The sequence below is a fragment of the Chinchilla lanigera genome, unplaced genomic scaffold (assembly GCF_000276665.1).
Source record: "Chinchilla lanigera isolate Chin_1 unplaced genomic scaffold, ChiLan1.0 scaffold00020, whole genome shotgun sequence".
Lineage (NCBI taxonomy): Eukaryota > Metazoa > Chordata > Mammalia > Rodentia > Chinchillidae > Chinchilla > Chinchilla lanigera.
In genome coordinates, this window is record NW_004955421.1 from 5024539 (window position 1) to 5041585 (window position 17047).

The following is a 17047-nucleotide window of genomic DNA, read 5'->3' on the forward strand; positions in this document are numbered from 1 at the left end:
GGGACTTTAGCCTATCTGAATCTCTGATTGGCAGATCTAGCATGTATCCAGGATTCTGGCAAAAAGTATTCAAATACCAACATACACAGAAAAAAAGTTCGAAGTATTTGTTATATTTTTAAAAAGCCACCAATGAATGAATCAATGGGAAATCTCCACATTGCGACTCTGCAGCTTACTATGGCTTCAGTCACTTTTTAGAGCTCACTTCTCTTGATGTCTGGGTGGCAGGTTTTCCCTCCCTTGGTAGGCCGCCCAGTGTCTGCACATCACAACCGGTCCCAGGTCCCTTAGGCTCCCTTGAGTTTCACAGACTTAGCAGCACTGCTGGGGACACAGGGACTGAGCAGGTGGCACAATTAGGACCCAGCACTCATCACTGAGGCTGATTATAAGGGCAGGGAGCACCCCTTTGCTCTGGTTACAGGGCATACATGTCCCTGGTCTGATCACTGGGTACAAGAGAGCCCAGTGATGGCTGAGACTAAATTCCTAGTAGCTCAGAGAGGTATAGGTGCAGGGCATACATGTCCCTGGTCTGATCACTGGGTACAAGAGAGCCCAGTGATGGCTGAGACTAAATTCCTAGTAGCTCAGAGAGGTATAGGTGCAGAGTTTAAGCAAACAGAGTTTCTTACACACATGAGTTTACTGGGCTCATGTGCCTACTGGTTACAAATGTTACTTTTCTTTCTAAAATATTAAGAGGTCACTACTGTTTCCCTTGATTAGAAATTGAGAAAACTAGTAAATATCAGTGTCTTTCTAATCACTTGGGGAGAATACTCAAGACACATGGTTATCATTGCCCTTATCTCTAAGGAGAAGAACCCAGGAGGTTGGCAAGCAGGCCCCAGAAGGGCTACCACATCCACCCTCCAAGGACAAGGTTCAGCCCCAAGGAGGTCTTGTGCCTGTCCTGGGGACCTGGAAGCTGGACTTTTTCTGGCCCCAATATGGATGGTAGTAAGGTTCTGTCCAGGTCCCTCTGTAGGCAAGTGGTCTGGACGGTCTGTGGCTGGCACCAACCCTAGCTTGGTAGAGAGCTCTTGGCTGGCACATTGACAATCTCTGTACACAGGAGAAACTGCAGAAGGAGATGAATTCTCTCACGTTCAAAGAAACTCAGAGGCAAAAGCTAATACAATTCACTGATGAATTGCACTTGCCTGACGCCCAGGCTCTTTGCCCAAGGAGGGGGAAATGGGGAGGATAGGGAAGAAAAAATACTCCCTCTTCAGCTGCTCCCAAACCTGAGAGCAGAGGCAGGAGCAAGGGGAAGAGTCTCACCTACAGTGGCACCACTGCCACTGTAGGCAGGACAGCTCTGTCATGAAGCAGAAGGACAGGTTGAGGGGTCAGTGAAAGATTTTGTGGTGGGCAGTTTGGAGAGCTGCTACATCATAGCTCCTATTTCTGAAGGAAAAGGCATGCAGAGTGGAGGGTAGAAATGGTCCCAGGTGGGGATGAAAAACAAACAGGCTAGGAAAGGTGACTAGGAACACAGGCACTTTAAAGATCCAGTTGAGGCTGGTGACAACAAATTTATAGAGAAACAGACCTACCTAGCATGTGACTCTAGCAATGACCAGTAATCTGGGATGCAGAGAAGGAGCAGGCAGATAATTGGGCTCACTTACTGTTGTGGTTTTGGTAGATGGGAGCAACCAAAGGGTAAAAGGATTAATGTGTACAGCATTAGCAACCAAGAGAAATGATCTGTCTCTCAATAGATGTTAAAATGGTTTCTCTATCCTCTGAGTAGAAAGGAGGGAGGTAGGGAGACCACGAAAATGTCAACAGACCAGAGGACCCAGTGAGGCTAAGGATGGTTCTATAGAGAGAGTGTTTGCTTTCCCTCTAGATTTCTATATTATATCCCTACCCCCAGTGTGATGGCATTTATATACTGGGCCATGGAAGTAATTAGATAAGATCATGAGAGTAGAGCCCTCTGGATAGAATTAGTGGTCTTATAAGAAGAAGAGGCAGAAATTTGCCCCCGTGTGCAGTGTTATGGTTTGTGTCTGGATGTTCCCTCAAAGCCTCATATGGTCATGGGGGGTGGGCCTTTTGAAGGCAGTTGAATCTAGAGTATGGGATTGGTTCATTATCTAATGCTGAGATTGGAGGTGTGAGTGTTGCACATATCCAAGGGTGGGTAGCCTGCTTACAATGTAAGGGAGGGAAAGAGACTTGCTCCTCCCTTCTTGCCCCTTTTGCTCTTGCTGGTTTTGCTGTTTTCTGCTGTATGAACCATTGCCCTCTGCCATGCCATCTTGCCTTGAAGCCAGCTGATTATGGACTGAAACCTCCATAAACTGTGAGCTAAATAAGCCTTTCCTATCTTAATTTTGGGCATCAGGTATTTTGTCTCAACAAGGAGACAAAGGTAATTAAGACTTGCAGGTACTGAGGAGGGCTATGTCAGAGCAAAGAGAGAAGGCACACCATCTGCAAGTCAGGAAGAGGGCCCTCCCAAGAACCTGGCCAGGCTGGCACTCTTGATTTCAGATTTCCAACTTCCAGACCTAAAATAAGCTTTTGATTTTAAGCTACTTGTCTTGATATTATATCATGGAAACCTAAGCTATGTGTGATGGGAACAATGGAGCAAACAGGCCAGAAGGACAGGATGCCATGGTCAGAGAGAGACATATCTGAATGAGAAATTCATTCATCTATTCATTTATCTGCCAGAGATATTTTGAGATGTTGGAAGTGGAGAAGGATTATTCTAAGGGGATGGGAGGAGCTAGGTGGCAGGGACAACCAAGAGCCAGGTAGTAGGTGTTCAGTTGAATGGTGTGCAATCTGTAAGTCAAAACAGACAGGTCTCTGCAATGAGTGTTTGTAAGTGGGGAGGGTGAAGTGGTAGGGAAGGAACAGTGAGGCCCTTTCCCAGCTCTGAAGCTGTGAGAGAATGTCCAGTTAGAGGAAGAGGCAGAGGACAGGGTGTTCTTCCAAGAAGGGCTAACGTGGTTGTCTGTTGGTTTTGGAGTTTCAGAGCCAGAGACGGGCTTGTACAGTCCATGTCTTCACAGTTTATTTCCTCTGCTTGCTTCTGCAACTGGAGAAGATCCTACCCTGTGCTCTATCCTGGGCTTGACTATTTTGAGGGCAGAGGTACTCCAGGCTGAGAGCATCTTGGAAACTGTAGCACTCCCCTTTCTTTCAAGACTATCAGAGTACAGGAAAAGCCCAGCAAACACCCACAATCCTTAATTCAGACATGGTATTGGGATGGGGCTCTGGGGACGAGAGGTAGAGTGTGGAAGTATGGAGGTCCTATCACAGATGCGTCTTGGATTGAACTCAAAAGTGGGTGGCTGGGGTTAAGACCAGGTCATGGTGTGTTGTCTTTGTAAGCAAGGCTGATCTTAGGCCTGCCTCCTCATGGGTCCTGGCTATATCCAGGGAATGTGTGGAGTATTCTCCACTACAGATGGTCCAGCTCTTAGGAACTACATTCAGAAGTACGAGCTGCTCACAATGGCCACCTTTGGGCTGGAAGATTTTTCTGTGGTCTTCGTCTCTTTTTCCAGGGGTGCTGCCTTTGGAGACCTGCTGGAAGCAGAAGGCTGTCATTGGCTGTCCAGGAATTGGTCTTTGGGCAGTGTCCTTCACTGTCCTCCTTGGTCAGAATAGGGGGAATCTGACCCAAACCAGTTTCTGGTTCTACGGGGATTCTTATCAGGCATTAAGCCACAATGGACTAACAGTTTAGATGAAAGCCTGGGCCTCTGGGAGAGGAGCTGCTGATGTGAGGCTCAGGTTCTGAACTTCATAGCAAAGAAAGGTACTCACCGTGGACAAGACCTCTGCTCCAGGTCCTCCATGGTGTCCTTCAGGCTCTGGCCACGTGTCTCTGGCAGCAGGGCACAGAGCAAACCAGCCCCGATGGGGAGGCTGCCGAAGATGAGCATGGGGAAGGCCACATGGTACTCGCCCAGCAGAGTTACAAGTGGGGTGATGATGCCTCCGATCCTTGACAAGATGCTCATCAGGCCAATGCCAGTTTGCCTGGGGTAAGGCCCATACAAGTGGAGCAGAGCTGGCTTCACTGCCAGGCTATAACTCTGCCCTAGACCCCATACTGCTACCCCTAAAGGCCTTCAGGGTTGCCTCCCTCATCCACACCATCCAGTGCTCCTGCTCCCTGCTCCTGTGTGCCCTTCTCACTTCTGACTTCTCTGTTAGCCTGCTGCATTCCTCCTCACCTCTCATATCAAAGGTTAAAGGCTGAGCCTCCATCCCACCAGCTTCCCCACCTAAGTGTTTCTTCTCCTGAATCATTTATTCTTAGACATCCCATATGCCTGTCCTGAAAGGCCAGGACATGGCCAACTTCTGTATCTGTCCTCCACTTACCAGGGGACAACTTGGGAGCTAGATTTAGGATTGGTCTGGCCCAGAGCCAACCTATTTGTGGACTGATGGTGAAGGTAATAGAGGGATGGCAAAGCTCAAGGTTCTGGGAGCAAAGGAGTTGGAATTATATCAGCAGTTCTTACCGGATAATGGTGGGGAAGAGCTCAGCAGCATACACATAGGAGATGGTAAATGCAGCAGCCATAGCAAGCTTCCCTACCATGGCCAGCACAGTGACCACCTCAGGCAGACCTGGTAGAAGATGCTGGTCAGCACACAGATGGTAGAGCACCCAACACCTAGCACCTGTCTACTACCACATGAACCCAAACTCCTCAGTTTTTGCACCTCAAACCTAGGAAGCCCTTACCCTTGCCATTGGCCTAGCTTCTGGTGGATGGCAAGGATTCATGGGAAACAGGCTTTGTACCTGATGGGATGAAGGTAATGATAATACACATGAGGCCACCCAGAATCAGGGACCCAGACTGGCTCCACTTTCGGCCACACTTGTCCATTAAGAAGATGCTGGAAATTCGGGAAGGCAGTTCAGCTGCTCCAAATATTAGCTGTGTTAGGTAGATGTCCATGCCAAAGTCCCCTACTTGGAAGCTGAGTCCATAGTATACCAGACTGTTCACAAACCTGTAGAGTATCCAAGGGTTGCTGTCACTGGTGGACATAGAATACCAACACACCAAAAGAAAGAGGTTGCCTTGGTCAGGGTCATGGCAGCAGACATTGCTGCAACTGGGGAGAGACCATCCCAGCCAGAGAGCCACCATCCCACCAGTGTACTGACATACACCAGAAAATGGCAGCCCTCTGGCTGTGTTTTTGGGGAAGGGTTGGGCTCTGGTTACTCACCAGACACAGCTAAGAATCAAGGTCACCTTCCGGAGATGAGGGTGTCTGAAAAGATCAAAGGCATTCCCCGAGGGGTCTTTCTCTTCTGGGGCCATCTGGAAGGAGATGCAGATGGAGGGGCCCAGGGAAGGTCTGAGTGGAGCAGCTCTGAGGCAAGGATGGTCAGGGCCTGCTACAAGTACCTGGTTTAAGAGCTCTGTGGTGAGTTTCTTCTTGTTGACTAATGCCGCTTTCTGGACCAATTGCGTGGCTTCCTCCACCCTCCCCTGAATAAGGAGCCACCGCGCAGATTCTGGGACAGCCCTGTGGGCCAGGAATGGCTATGACCTTGGGGTCCAGAGTCCTGTGGAGCCTTCCCAGCCATTCCAGTTCCCAGTGAATCCCACAGCCAACTGGCACAGGCTACCTCTCCTGGACCAGTCTCTGATGGCCTTAGAGGTGAAAGTAAAGGGGAGAGTTGCACCCAACCCCACAGCACAGCTAAACAAGGGAGGTCTACTTCTAGCAAGTATCTCCTCACCAGAAGTAGAAGAAAAGCAGCAAGATGGGTACAGTGCTGAAGATCTGAAGGAGCCTCCATTTTCGGACACCATAGGCAAGTCCTGCCAACACCATCTGCCCAAGGGCAAAGGTGGCCATGCATAGGACCACAGCAGGAGTTCTCCATGAGGGCCCCACCCACTCTGAAACTGTAGGAACAAACAGGTGAGACTGGGCCACACCAGCCCACTAACTCCCTGTTGTTCCCAAGGTACCACATGGCAGGGATGAGGCCTCAGTCCCAGCACAGGAAGCTGTGATTACTTCATGTGCAGGGTGACTAATAGTTCCACACAGGTAGTTAGGGGACATGGCCAGCCCAGGCCCCAGAACCACATCTTGTGGCCATAGACCCAGATACTTACGTAGGGTGGTAATATTTAAGGTATATCCACCAATAGCTGTAGCTAGAGCAAAGCGCAGGGCCATGTAGAGCTCAAAGCTGGGCACAAAGGCCATGGCCAGGCCAGTGATGGCAAATAGGAGCAGCTGCACCAAGAAGGAGCCTCTTCGGCCAGTTCTGAGGTAACAAAAGGGCAGGTCTGTGTGAGGACAGGACCTTGGGGGAAGAAGTGAGGGAGAACCAAGTGGGCCTGCCCTGGGTTCTCTGTTCAGGAGGAGACATGGCCCTTCTCTGGGAGCCCAGTTTCAGGAAAGGGGAAGAGGGCTTTATCCCAGAGACTAATGTGAGGGGCCTATACCAGGAGGTTAGAGTGCTAGGTTGAGGTAAGCTGGCAGGGTACATACCGGTCACTGATGGGCCCGAAGAGGAGGGCACCAATGAGGAGTCCAGCCATGAACAGGGATTGCGAGATTTCCTTCAGGTGCTTTCGATCACAAACTAGGTTGAACTGAGGCAGACAGAGGCAGATGTGAGTCTAGGGGCAACCTAAAGGGCAAGTTCTTCACCACATAGGCCACTACTAGTGTTTTAATACAGATGCCCATGGTTCCCACACTGTGTGCCAAAGCATGCCAGTGCACCATAGTGAACTCAATGAACGTAGCAGTGTATTTAAAAACTTAAAGAGAAATTTGTACAATATTTGACAGCTCCCTGACATCCCACATATTGCTAGCCTAGGGTAGTTTGCAGTTGAACATGAGATCATGCTGCTTTCCTTCCAGTGACATCATATCTGTGTGAAGTCTTGTTTTGGGGGGTTGCTATGAGAAAAAGCAAACACCATGTGCAGTCAATGAGGGACCAAAAATATGGGTGGCATCATTCCAGGACTGAGGACTTGTGTGTGCTCTGGAGAGACACACATCGTACTGGTAAGTCATTGCATTTAAGAATTAAGTAACTTCAATTAATTTTTATCAGTCTTTAAAATAACTAGTAAGTTGTTAGGACATACACTTCTTGTTTGAGTTTAATTACTTAAATAATAAGTTAGGCATTTCTTTTGGCCAAGCAAAGCCTTGTGATAGGACTGACATACTCAGGCTGAAAATGTGACCCCTTTAACAGACATCTACCGACTGCTTCGTGACACACTGGGCCTCTCCTTACAGTCCCTGCACCCTGTGGCCACTTGGGCCTCTCCAAGTTTCCCATCTGGCTGCAAAATCCCCCTGGTGCTCATCACTTACAGGCAATCAGAACATTAAGGAACATTCACACAAGCCTTCTGATTAGAATGGAGGAACAGACACATAAGGGGGAGAAAGACAGACAGACAGACAGACAGAAGCATAGAAAGACAGTGTGCATCTGGCCAAGTTGTGCCAACCCCTCTGGAGACCTGCAGTCGGCCTGACCGATAGACTGGGAACCAAGTGAAGACAATATGCGGGTCCCCGTAGCTCTGCACACTTCTGTGCCGTGCACATGGTTGACCCTCCTTGCTGGGCTGTGGGCCCCCCAGGGAAGTGTGCCCCTTGCACACATCTCTGCCCCATCCCTGAGTAATGTGGGGAGGTTGCTATGTGAGCCCTCATCTAGCTTCGCCACCACACAGATGCCTGCGAACACTCACCGTGCAGGACTCTGCACTACATGCTTTCTATGCCTTGCCTCTTACGATTCTCACGAGCACCCTTGACCTATTGCTATGTTTCCCAGAGGGAGGAGAAGTGAAGCGGTCAATGCTTGTCCCACTGCTGGGTGGCAGCTGTTGTTGCTGAGACATCTCTGCCTCGCACAGATTGAAACTGAGTGAAGGGTGAGAGAATGTTTGCTGAAGATGGGTAAATGGATAAATGAACTAAAGCCTACACAAGCTAAATCACTGATCAGCATCAGTACAATAACCTTCAGCAAGAAATGAACCAATCCAGGAGTCACCACTGTGGTCATACTTCTATTCTCAAGAACAACTTGATTTCTAAGGCCTTTCAATGTGTGTCTGACGGTTAACCACCTCCGGGAATGGAGGAGGGCAGGACAGGGGACTTAGCTGGTGTTCTGTCCAGTTCCATCTACTTTCGTTCCTGTCTAGAAAATATACACTGCTTGTGTAGTAAAATAGCATTCAAAGTAAATAAAAATAAATACGGGCCAGCTGCTGCCAACCCCAGAAGTCAGAATTAGCCTGTTAGCCAATCTGTGTCTTGGTTTCCCACATGTACAAAACAAGGATAAAATGTCCTATCTAGTGTGACCTGACAGAACTAAAGGAATTTCCACCTGCAACTTGTTTAGCTCAGCTGCTGTTGCACTGGGAGGTTTCAGTGAGCCCTCTAACAAGCATCAAGCCCTGCCATCACAGTCTACAGAATTTCACCCTCAATTCTTGGAACACTTTGTACCATATCCCCTTCCTCCTATATTCCAAAACCATCAATGGCTCCCTTATTCTCTTGGGCAAAGTCCAAATTCCTCAGAACTGAATCTAAGACCCCTGAAGAGTTGACTCTTGCTTGTTTCCCAACTTCTGATATGTCAGCATTCCTCAGATATGCTGGGTGTTTTTGTGCTTACAGATGCTAAGGTTGCCTGTTCCCTCTGCTTATCCTTCCCCTCACTCTGACCTTTTGTCCCAGGACAGATCACACTGTTGCTGCTATACATTGATGGTATTTTTGCCTGGCTCTTCTGTGGTCCATTTGACAGGACCAAGAGTCAGGTTTTTGTCTTTCCAAGGGTGGGCATGCAGAAAATATTACATAGGTAGGTTGAGAAGAAGAAAAACGCTCTGAATCTCAAGGGCACCCAGTTTATGAGAAAATGTGGTCTTTTCAAAATTGTAGGGCTTATAATTCAGTTTGAGTGTGAAGCTGCTGGTTATAAGGCAACTTGGGGTGTCTTCTCAGATAAGACCTTTTGGGTTTGTGTACAGAGCCCCTGCTCATAGCTGGGGAGAAAGGATAGATCTCACTCCAGGGGAGCTCTGCTCTGGAACAGAGTTTGGGATTATTCTGTGGTATGGGATACACAGAATACAAAACATATGTATTTTCTGGGGTGTCACGGTCCCTACAGGGTAGAGGAGGGAGGAATGTGGTAGGGTAGGTAAGAGATCTGAGGTCAAACCCAGTCGGTACACACTTGGTTGCTGATTGAGGATAAAGAGAGAGGTCTTAGAGAGCTGCTAACAGTTTGTCAGAGAAGTTGAGGTCAACACTAGCTTATAAATCTTTAAGTAGATCCATAATAATTCAGGCAATATAATCAAGTAAGTTGGTCTGAGCAATGGTGTCATCTGTAAATCTTGTTTCCTGATATCTACCACAACGAACAAATCTAAATCTCCATCTGAGTATGTGCTGACAGTTTTTGACACCTGTGTAGTGACTGGATTAGTGGAGTCATAGACTTGAGGAGTTTCTGAGAAGGCAAGGAAAGAGGATTATGAACTACAAGGCTGAGTAAACACAAACAGATGTGTTTCTAGTCAGGCTTTCATGGGTATCTTTATCCTCATTTACAAATGGGAAAGAGAAGTAGGTGCCTGCAGTGACCCACTGCTTACTGTCTACCACTTCCTTGCTTGCTGACATCTAGGATGATCTCAGAGATGTGACCCCTCTACTATTGAGAAATCTACCAAGAACAAACAGAAGCCTGTTACTCCAGAGGCCACTGAAAGTCTGTGAGTCTGTGAAGTGTAGGGTTCTGAAATCACATAGAGAAGCCAAAAGAGGGCATTCGACAAGGCAATACTGGATGCCCTGGAAGGTCCAGAATCCAAAAACAGCAGTGGGTGTGTGCTGGCATTTAGTAATGTACGCCTTAGTTGGGAGCTGTTGATACACGCCTACAATCCCAACAGGCTGGGGGGCTCAGGCAGAAAGATAGCAGTTTTGAACTCATTGTAGTAACTTAGCAAGACCTTGTCTAAAAAAAAAAAGACTGAGGATATGCTCAGTGGAATACTCTAGGTTTATTCTTCAGTACTGAAACAAAACCAAAAACACATCTTTCAGACAGTGCCTTTTCTCTCTGACATTGAGCAGATCCAGTAGTTTATGAAGGTCATGAAAGTGGATAGAATCTATCTTGCCCCCTCTCTTTTAAAAAATGTACTATATATATGACTGTAGCTTTCAAGGATATTTGTTTACCATTTTCTGATTTTTGGGGAAATTAATTTCTAACTTGTTTAACTGATAAATGAATTAACATATTGTGCTTTTTGAAAAATACCAAATAAAGTCAGGCATGGTGGTGCACACCTGTAATCCCAGCACTGGAGAGGCCGAGGCAGGAGGACTGCTGCAAGTCTGAGGCCAACCTGGGCTACAAAGTGAGTTCAAGGCCAGTCTAAACTACATAGTGAGACCTTGTTTCAAAAAAGACAAAAAAAAAAAAAAAAAAGAAAAAAAAAAAAAAAAAAAAAAAGGAAGGGTACCAAATAGATTGAGTTCATAATTTTAAATCATTGTTCCTAGTTTGTTATTTGTCATATATGCTTAGTGTAGATTTGTGCTTAATAGTACAAGATGGTGTCATTAGAAGACCCTTCATAACTTTCATTAGGGATTTTATCAGTTTACTCTGGTTGCACTTTCCAGTTTTTAAAAATATTGAGATAATCTTTTCACCTTCCCCAGATCCTAATTTTTACAGATTTAGTGGCACTGAATGAGTGCTCTCTCTGTCAACTTTTAGTGCATATATTATGATGGTTAATCTTGATTGTCAATTTTACTGGTTTGAGAGATGGCCATGAGATTAGCAAAGCACCCTTCTGGGTATATCTCAGTGGGTCATAGAGATGTGACCTATGGGAACGTATTTGGTCCCTGGCCCCTTTCTCTCTAGCTCTTCCTTACTTTCTGATTCCTGGCTGCCGTGAGATGAAGAGTTTTCTTCTGCCATGCACTTCTGCCATGATGTTTGTGCTTTGGAGACCGCTGACCATGGACTGAAACTACAAGCCAGACTAAACCTTTTCCCTTTTACATTGTGCATGTTTGGTATTTTGTTCCAGCAGCTGAAAGATGACTAATACAGAACACTGGTGCTGCAGAAATAGGATAGTTGCTGTGACTATACCTGACCATATGGTTCAGAAGCCTTTGAAATTGGTTTGTGGGAAGAATTTGCAAAAGTGTTGAGATGCAGTCTAGAAAAGCTCTAGAACCCTATAAGCAGAACTTGAACAATTTTGGTGGAATGTTGATAGGAATGTGGATAGTAAAGATGCTGTGAAGTTTCTGATGGGAAGGTGGACTGTACTGAGAACTGAGCTAGAGGCTATGAATGTTGCACCTTAGCAAAGAATTTGTCTATATTTTGTCTATGCTCTAAAACTTTGTGTGAGGCTGAGTTTAAAAGCACTGGATTAGTTGATCTGGCAGAGGAAATTTCAAGGCAGCCCATTACTCAAGCTGCAGCATGTATATTACTGACTGCTTTTAACAATTTACAGTGAAAATGGGAAATAGGTAAAAATGATCAAGATGTAATATATATGTACCAAATCTCCAAGATGAATGTAATTATCATGTATCGTATATATATGTTAATAACAAAAAGTAAAACATTGAAAATATTAAAAAAAGATATGAAAAACTTGCTTTGTAGTCAGAAAAGAAATGATTGTGCCAGGGGTGGGGCATTCCCCTAATTCCAGCACTTGGAAAGCTGAGGTAGGAGGATCACTGAGAGTTTGAGGCCAGCCTAGAATACAAACTGAGTTCAAGGCCAACCTGAACTGCATAGTGAAACCCTCAAAAAAAAAAAAAAAAAAAAGTATTGTAAAGCTGGGGCCAAAGAAGATGTGGCTGCTGAGACTAGTGTCATTAAAAAGAAGCCAAGTACTTTTCAGTGAACAATAAGAGCGATATCTTGAGGGAATCTCAGGAATTGGCCAGACTCCAATCATAACAGGTTCTAGGTTGAATGAGTGTAAAGTTACTTAGGACTTTGTTTGAGGAAGCTAGCCTCAGGGTGTTCTGTTCACTCTGGGATGCCAGGGGAGTTTTTCCTATATTCAGCCATCCAGCCACCCAAAAACCACTGGAGGCATGGCCCAAGGAGGGCTGGCTACTGTTGGAGTTGGCAGCAGACACTGCATTTTCCATGTGATGCTATTTTTGCAGGTAGGAAGAATACAAGCGTTTTAATATCATGAAGGAATCTAACAAGACTTCAAAAGAAGGCCTCGGAGGCCAGCTAATGTATGATAGAGTCGCAATCTCTTCTGGGAGCCCCTGAAAGAGTGATCCATGAAGCTCTGAGAGTGACGCTAAAGCTGCAATGGAGACTCCAGGAAATGGAGATGCTAGGAATACTAGACTGTCTGCTGAGGACAGTGGTAGGCAATGAACAGAGCCTTCTGAGTAGCCTACAGTTGGCAAAGCCAAAGAGGTAGTGTTGCCCAAGCCCTTTGGAACTCATATCTTTCCACCACTGGCTGTAGATTACAGACATGGAGCTGTAGAACTTAGTGTTTGCCCTACTGAATTTTGGTTTGCTTTCTCCTTATTCCTTCCTATCCTTCTATTCTTTTCCCTTAGAATGGAAAATTTACTCTGTGCTAGATTGTATTTTGGGATTATGTAACTTAAAATTTATCTGGACAGGGGCTTATAGCTAAAAGTTCCCTTGAGTTTCAGGAGAGACTTTGAATTTGGACTTTTGAGCATTGCTGAGACTTTTGAGACTTAGTGTTTTCAGTTGTATGTAGGACATTGAAGTCTTTTGAGGTGGAATTATGTCTTTTTATTGTCTAATTAGAGATTACATATGGTTTAGGGAGATGTGTTTGGATGTTAAATTGGCAAGAGGTAGACTTGTGATGTTTAATTTTGATGTCAAATAAAATACATCTGGTGGATCATGAGGGTATAACTTTGGGGACTACGTCTGGTCACTGGCTTTTTCTTCCTTAGGTCTTTCATGCGCTCTGTTTTATGCCTCCATAATGTGAGCAGGTTTCCTCTGCCGTGTCCTCCTGTCATGACGTTTGTACTTCTGAGCCAGGAGACCATGCGCCAAAACCCCTGACCAAAATACTCTCCCACTGTGTGTGTATCTGGTATTTTGTTCCAGCAATAGAAATTTGACCAGTACATGCATTCTTTTCTGGTATACTAAGCAAACAAACACACAAACACAAGAACAGGTCTCAAATCCCTGAAAACTTCCTGTCCAGTTTTTCTACTCTGTACTTCCCTATTCCAGGCACATCAAGTTGCCTAGTACTGTTATAGGTACCATCTACTTCCTACTGCCAGAACTTTCTTTTACCTGCAAAGGATTTCTTTCTTCTCTATCCACATTTTTTTGGTGTCTTGGCACCCAGCTGAAGTACAACCTCCTTCAGGAAGTTACCTACTCCTTCCTTTCACAGAAGGCAGCATATGTGAGGGCTCATAGCCCACTCAGCCTGTATTCCTCCACAAGGGACCAAGATCTTACCAACCACTGGGCTCCTTGGAGAAGGGGAACAAGGTGCTTCTTTTCTCCGACTATCCCCTGTGCAGTTACCCAGTTACTCGGTGTATTACTGGGCTTTGATGAAATGACTTTGCATAAACAATTCAGCACAGGCTGTAAACAAAGACTAGAGAAGGTCCAGAGTAATCTGGAACACTTTCTTGGCTTTAAGGGTGATGATATTTGGATAGGTGAGCAGAGACTTTATGAGCATATACAGGCATGCCAACAATATTTGAAAGCTAATGAAGGCCAGAACATATTATGAGGGTTATGTTGAAGGGATCATTGAGAGGCCAAAAAAGTTCCACCTAGGTCAGGGTGGGCTTTAGCTGTAGACTAGGAGACTCCCTAGCCTGCCTAGCTCTCCTGTGGGGTGAGAAGGGGTGGAAAATCAGGAGGACATTGGCAAGGTATACTCTTATGCTGCTGGTATTCTGAAAGTTTATGGTCACAAATTAAAAAGTGAATATTTCACTTTAGTTAAAACATTATCTTTGAATTAATTTTCAAACATGTGGGGGGGGGGAAAGTGAATGTTTAATCTCTAGGCTCCAGATTTGAAGCCATAAAAATGGTGAAAGGTACACAGATTCTCTTAACAGCCCATGCCCCTCAGTTTTCTGAACTACTTATGCTGTTTCCTACAGCTACAGGTAACTAGACAGCAGCAGCCCTGCATGGGAATCCCAGCTTCATGATCATTCCACTATGATGTCCTGGCCATGTCATCTTCCCCTTCCAGCCTCAATCTATCACCTCGGAAGCAATAACAGCATGGAACCAGATGCTTTCAGAAGGCCCCTTGCCCTGGGATGGCTAGAACGGGAATCTTTCTGTTTATCTACCTGAGTCTCTCCTACAGAATGAAGTTGGTAAGCGCCAATACTTAGTTATCCATAGGCTAGGTGCTAGAGTAATGAGTGTTATCCAACACCCCAGACATAGGCAGGCAAGTGGAGACCTAGAGAGGAACTGGAAAGTACGAAGTCAAACAAGCAGGAAATCAAATGAAGGGACAGGGAAAGAAACAGCATGGAAGGAAAACTCAGAAAGATAAGTAACCAGGCAGACATGCAGGAATGGACAAATGGGAACTTTGGAAGGCAAAAGAAGGCAAAAGAGAGGAAAACAGGAGGACAGGGGAAAAGGACAGGCAACTGTACAGACAGCAGAGACAAGCAAAGAGAGAGACAAAAGGGAGACAAAAATGAACAGACAGACAGACAGATGAGACACAGAAAATGATCAAAAAGTAGATGGGTCAATGGACAGAGGACAAAGAAAGCAGGCCAGCTGGCAGAAGGAGAAAGAGGCATATCAACGATAAACCCTACAGGCACGGGGACAGAGATGGTGACAGAAGGTACAGGATCAGGGCGAGGAACTACCAGGCCCAAAACAAGTGGGCAGACAGACTGAAGGCCAGCCTTACCTCATTCACTAGGGATTGGGGTTTATGCTCAGGATAGTCCCAGCCAGTTTCACAAGACTGTGTCTCATTGAAGCGGTGACTGAGGATGTCCTCCAGGCTGGCATTGCCAGGGGGTGGCCGAAACATGAGGCAGGACTTGGGCCTACCTGCAGCATCCAGAGGCACACTCAGGGCAAGCTGCTCAGCAGCACTCCAGTTGAAAGTATGATTCTTGACCCAGGCCACCGAACAATGGTGGGCCTCATCCCGGACCATGAAAATGTTGCCAAAAACCTGGAAGGCAGAGAGAAAGTTGGGGACAGACAACAGGATCATCATCTGTACCTGGAAACGACCAAAGTCACCTATTTCATCCAGAATCTGAGCAAAGTGAGCCATGACTGCTGGTCACCGTTCCTCAGCCTGGGAGCACCAGACAACTCTGGAGCTTAGCTCTAGAGCATTTGCTTTTTGGGTGATGGTGACAGCTGAATTAATGTTTAATCAAGCCTTTCCTAGCTCTGTCTCCCTACCTGTGACCTGAGAAGGGTGGGACATGATAAAAAATAGTCTCTTCTGTCTTATAGCATCTGAAGAGTTCTTATGATTCTGATGGATTTAGCTATCATATGAGGACCTTATGACAGTCTTTTAGCTTTTGAGCACCAAAGATGAGCCAAGAATACTTTTTTAAGGCTGTGAGATTCAGCCATTTTTATGCAGTTTGCAACAGCCACTCCCACTAGCCTCCAGTTGTAACATCCTAAACAATGCACACCTAGTTCTAATGCCTCCCTTTACCACATAACCCAAATTCTGAAAGTAGTCGTGACACTTCAAGGAACATACATGTTTCCTTAGGGACTAAGTTATACTAGACATCAGGGGATAGGTCAGGAGAACAGCAAGAAACCAGTCTACACATTATCTCAGCCAGCAGCTCTGTCCAGCCTCTTGACTGCAATGATCATGTTTTCTGCTGTGAGTTTCTGGTATGTGGTGGTGATATGCAACTTCAGCCAAACCTAGGAGGGAGCATTCAGGCCAGGAGATTCAGCAAAGGCATAGGGTCTTTCTTTTGAGCACCAAAGACAAGGCAAAAATCAGAGAACTACAAAACAGCAATGAGTTGCACGCTTTTTATTTTGATTTTTGCAGTTCTGGGTACTGAATCCAGGGTTGTACACATGCTAGGCAAGTGCTCTGTCACTGAGCTACATCTCCATCCTCAGGAGTTACAGTGTGAGATCTACTCTAATTAAGAAAAAAAATATCAATATTCCCAAGATAAGAACAAACATAAGCTTTTCTCTAGGGTAGACCAGCCACCCCAAACATTTCAGAGATCACAGAGGAACACAGGAGAAAATATCTTTCACCATAGCCCATGCATGTGCCAACACATAAGCTGCAGTGTACACACACACACACACACACACACACACCCCTATCTGCTTGTGCAGACCAGAGAGCCTATTTTTGTGTTCTGCATTTTAAAACATGTTCGGATTTTAAGAGATGGGCCGAGGAACACGAGTGGAGGGAATACAAGTGTATTATTCAGATTTTCATTGCTAGCACAATCTATCTGATGCACACAATTTAAAGGAGCAAGTGTTTATTTTGTCTCGTGGTTTCATCAGTTTCAGTCCATGCTTGGCTGGCTCCAAGGCAGTAGCACTGCGGCAGAGGGACACGGGAGGAGAAACTGCTTATTTCATGGCAGCAGGCAGTACCGAGGATAGGAAGAGAGGCACAGCGAGACATACACCTCCCAAAGGCACGCTCCCGTGGCCCTTCTCCTCTAACAGGGCCCCACCCACTAATAGCTCATTCAGCTATTAATTCAACAAGAGTGCTCTGCCGATGAGGTGAACACGCTCATGACAACATCGCCTTCCGAAATGTTCTACTCTGATCACATGAAATTTGGGGGATATTTTAGGTCTGGGTTAGGCACCTTTCCATTAATGGGACAAAGTACCTGACATGTACAACTCAAAGGAGGAGGGCTTTATTTATGC

At 45.9% G+C, this 17047-nt stretch overlaps 1 protein-coding gene across 2 annotated transcripts; it reads right to left on the reverse strand.

The window, feature by feature from the left end:
- Positions 1-3029: 3029 nt before the first annotated feature.
- Positions 3030-15462, reverse strand: Slc22a13 (solute carrier family 22 (organic anion/urate transporter), member 13). 2 transcript variants are annotated; one of them, XM_005383735.1, is made up of 10 exons: positions 15045-15462; positions 6526-6629; positions 6144-6298; positions 5759-5927; positions 5421-5541; positions 5239-5333; positions 4802-5016; positions 4515-4623; positions 3808-4023; positions 3030-3564 (listed from the first exon to the last, which is right to left on the reverse strand). In XM_005383735.1, exons 1-10 carry the CDS (start codon positions 15420-15422, stop codon positions 3471-3473), a joined length of 1656 nt encoding a protein of 551 aa, XP_005383792.1. In that variant the 5' UTR covers positions 15423-15462; the 3' UTR covers positions 3030-3470. The 2 variants fall into 2 exon arrangements, with proteins under 2 accessions (XP_005383792.1, XP_013369089.1); XM_013513635.1 differs by having other exon boundaries at positions 3030-3567.
- Between the last annotated feature and the right edge of the window lie 1585 nt (positions 15463-17047).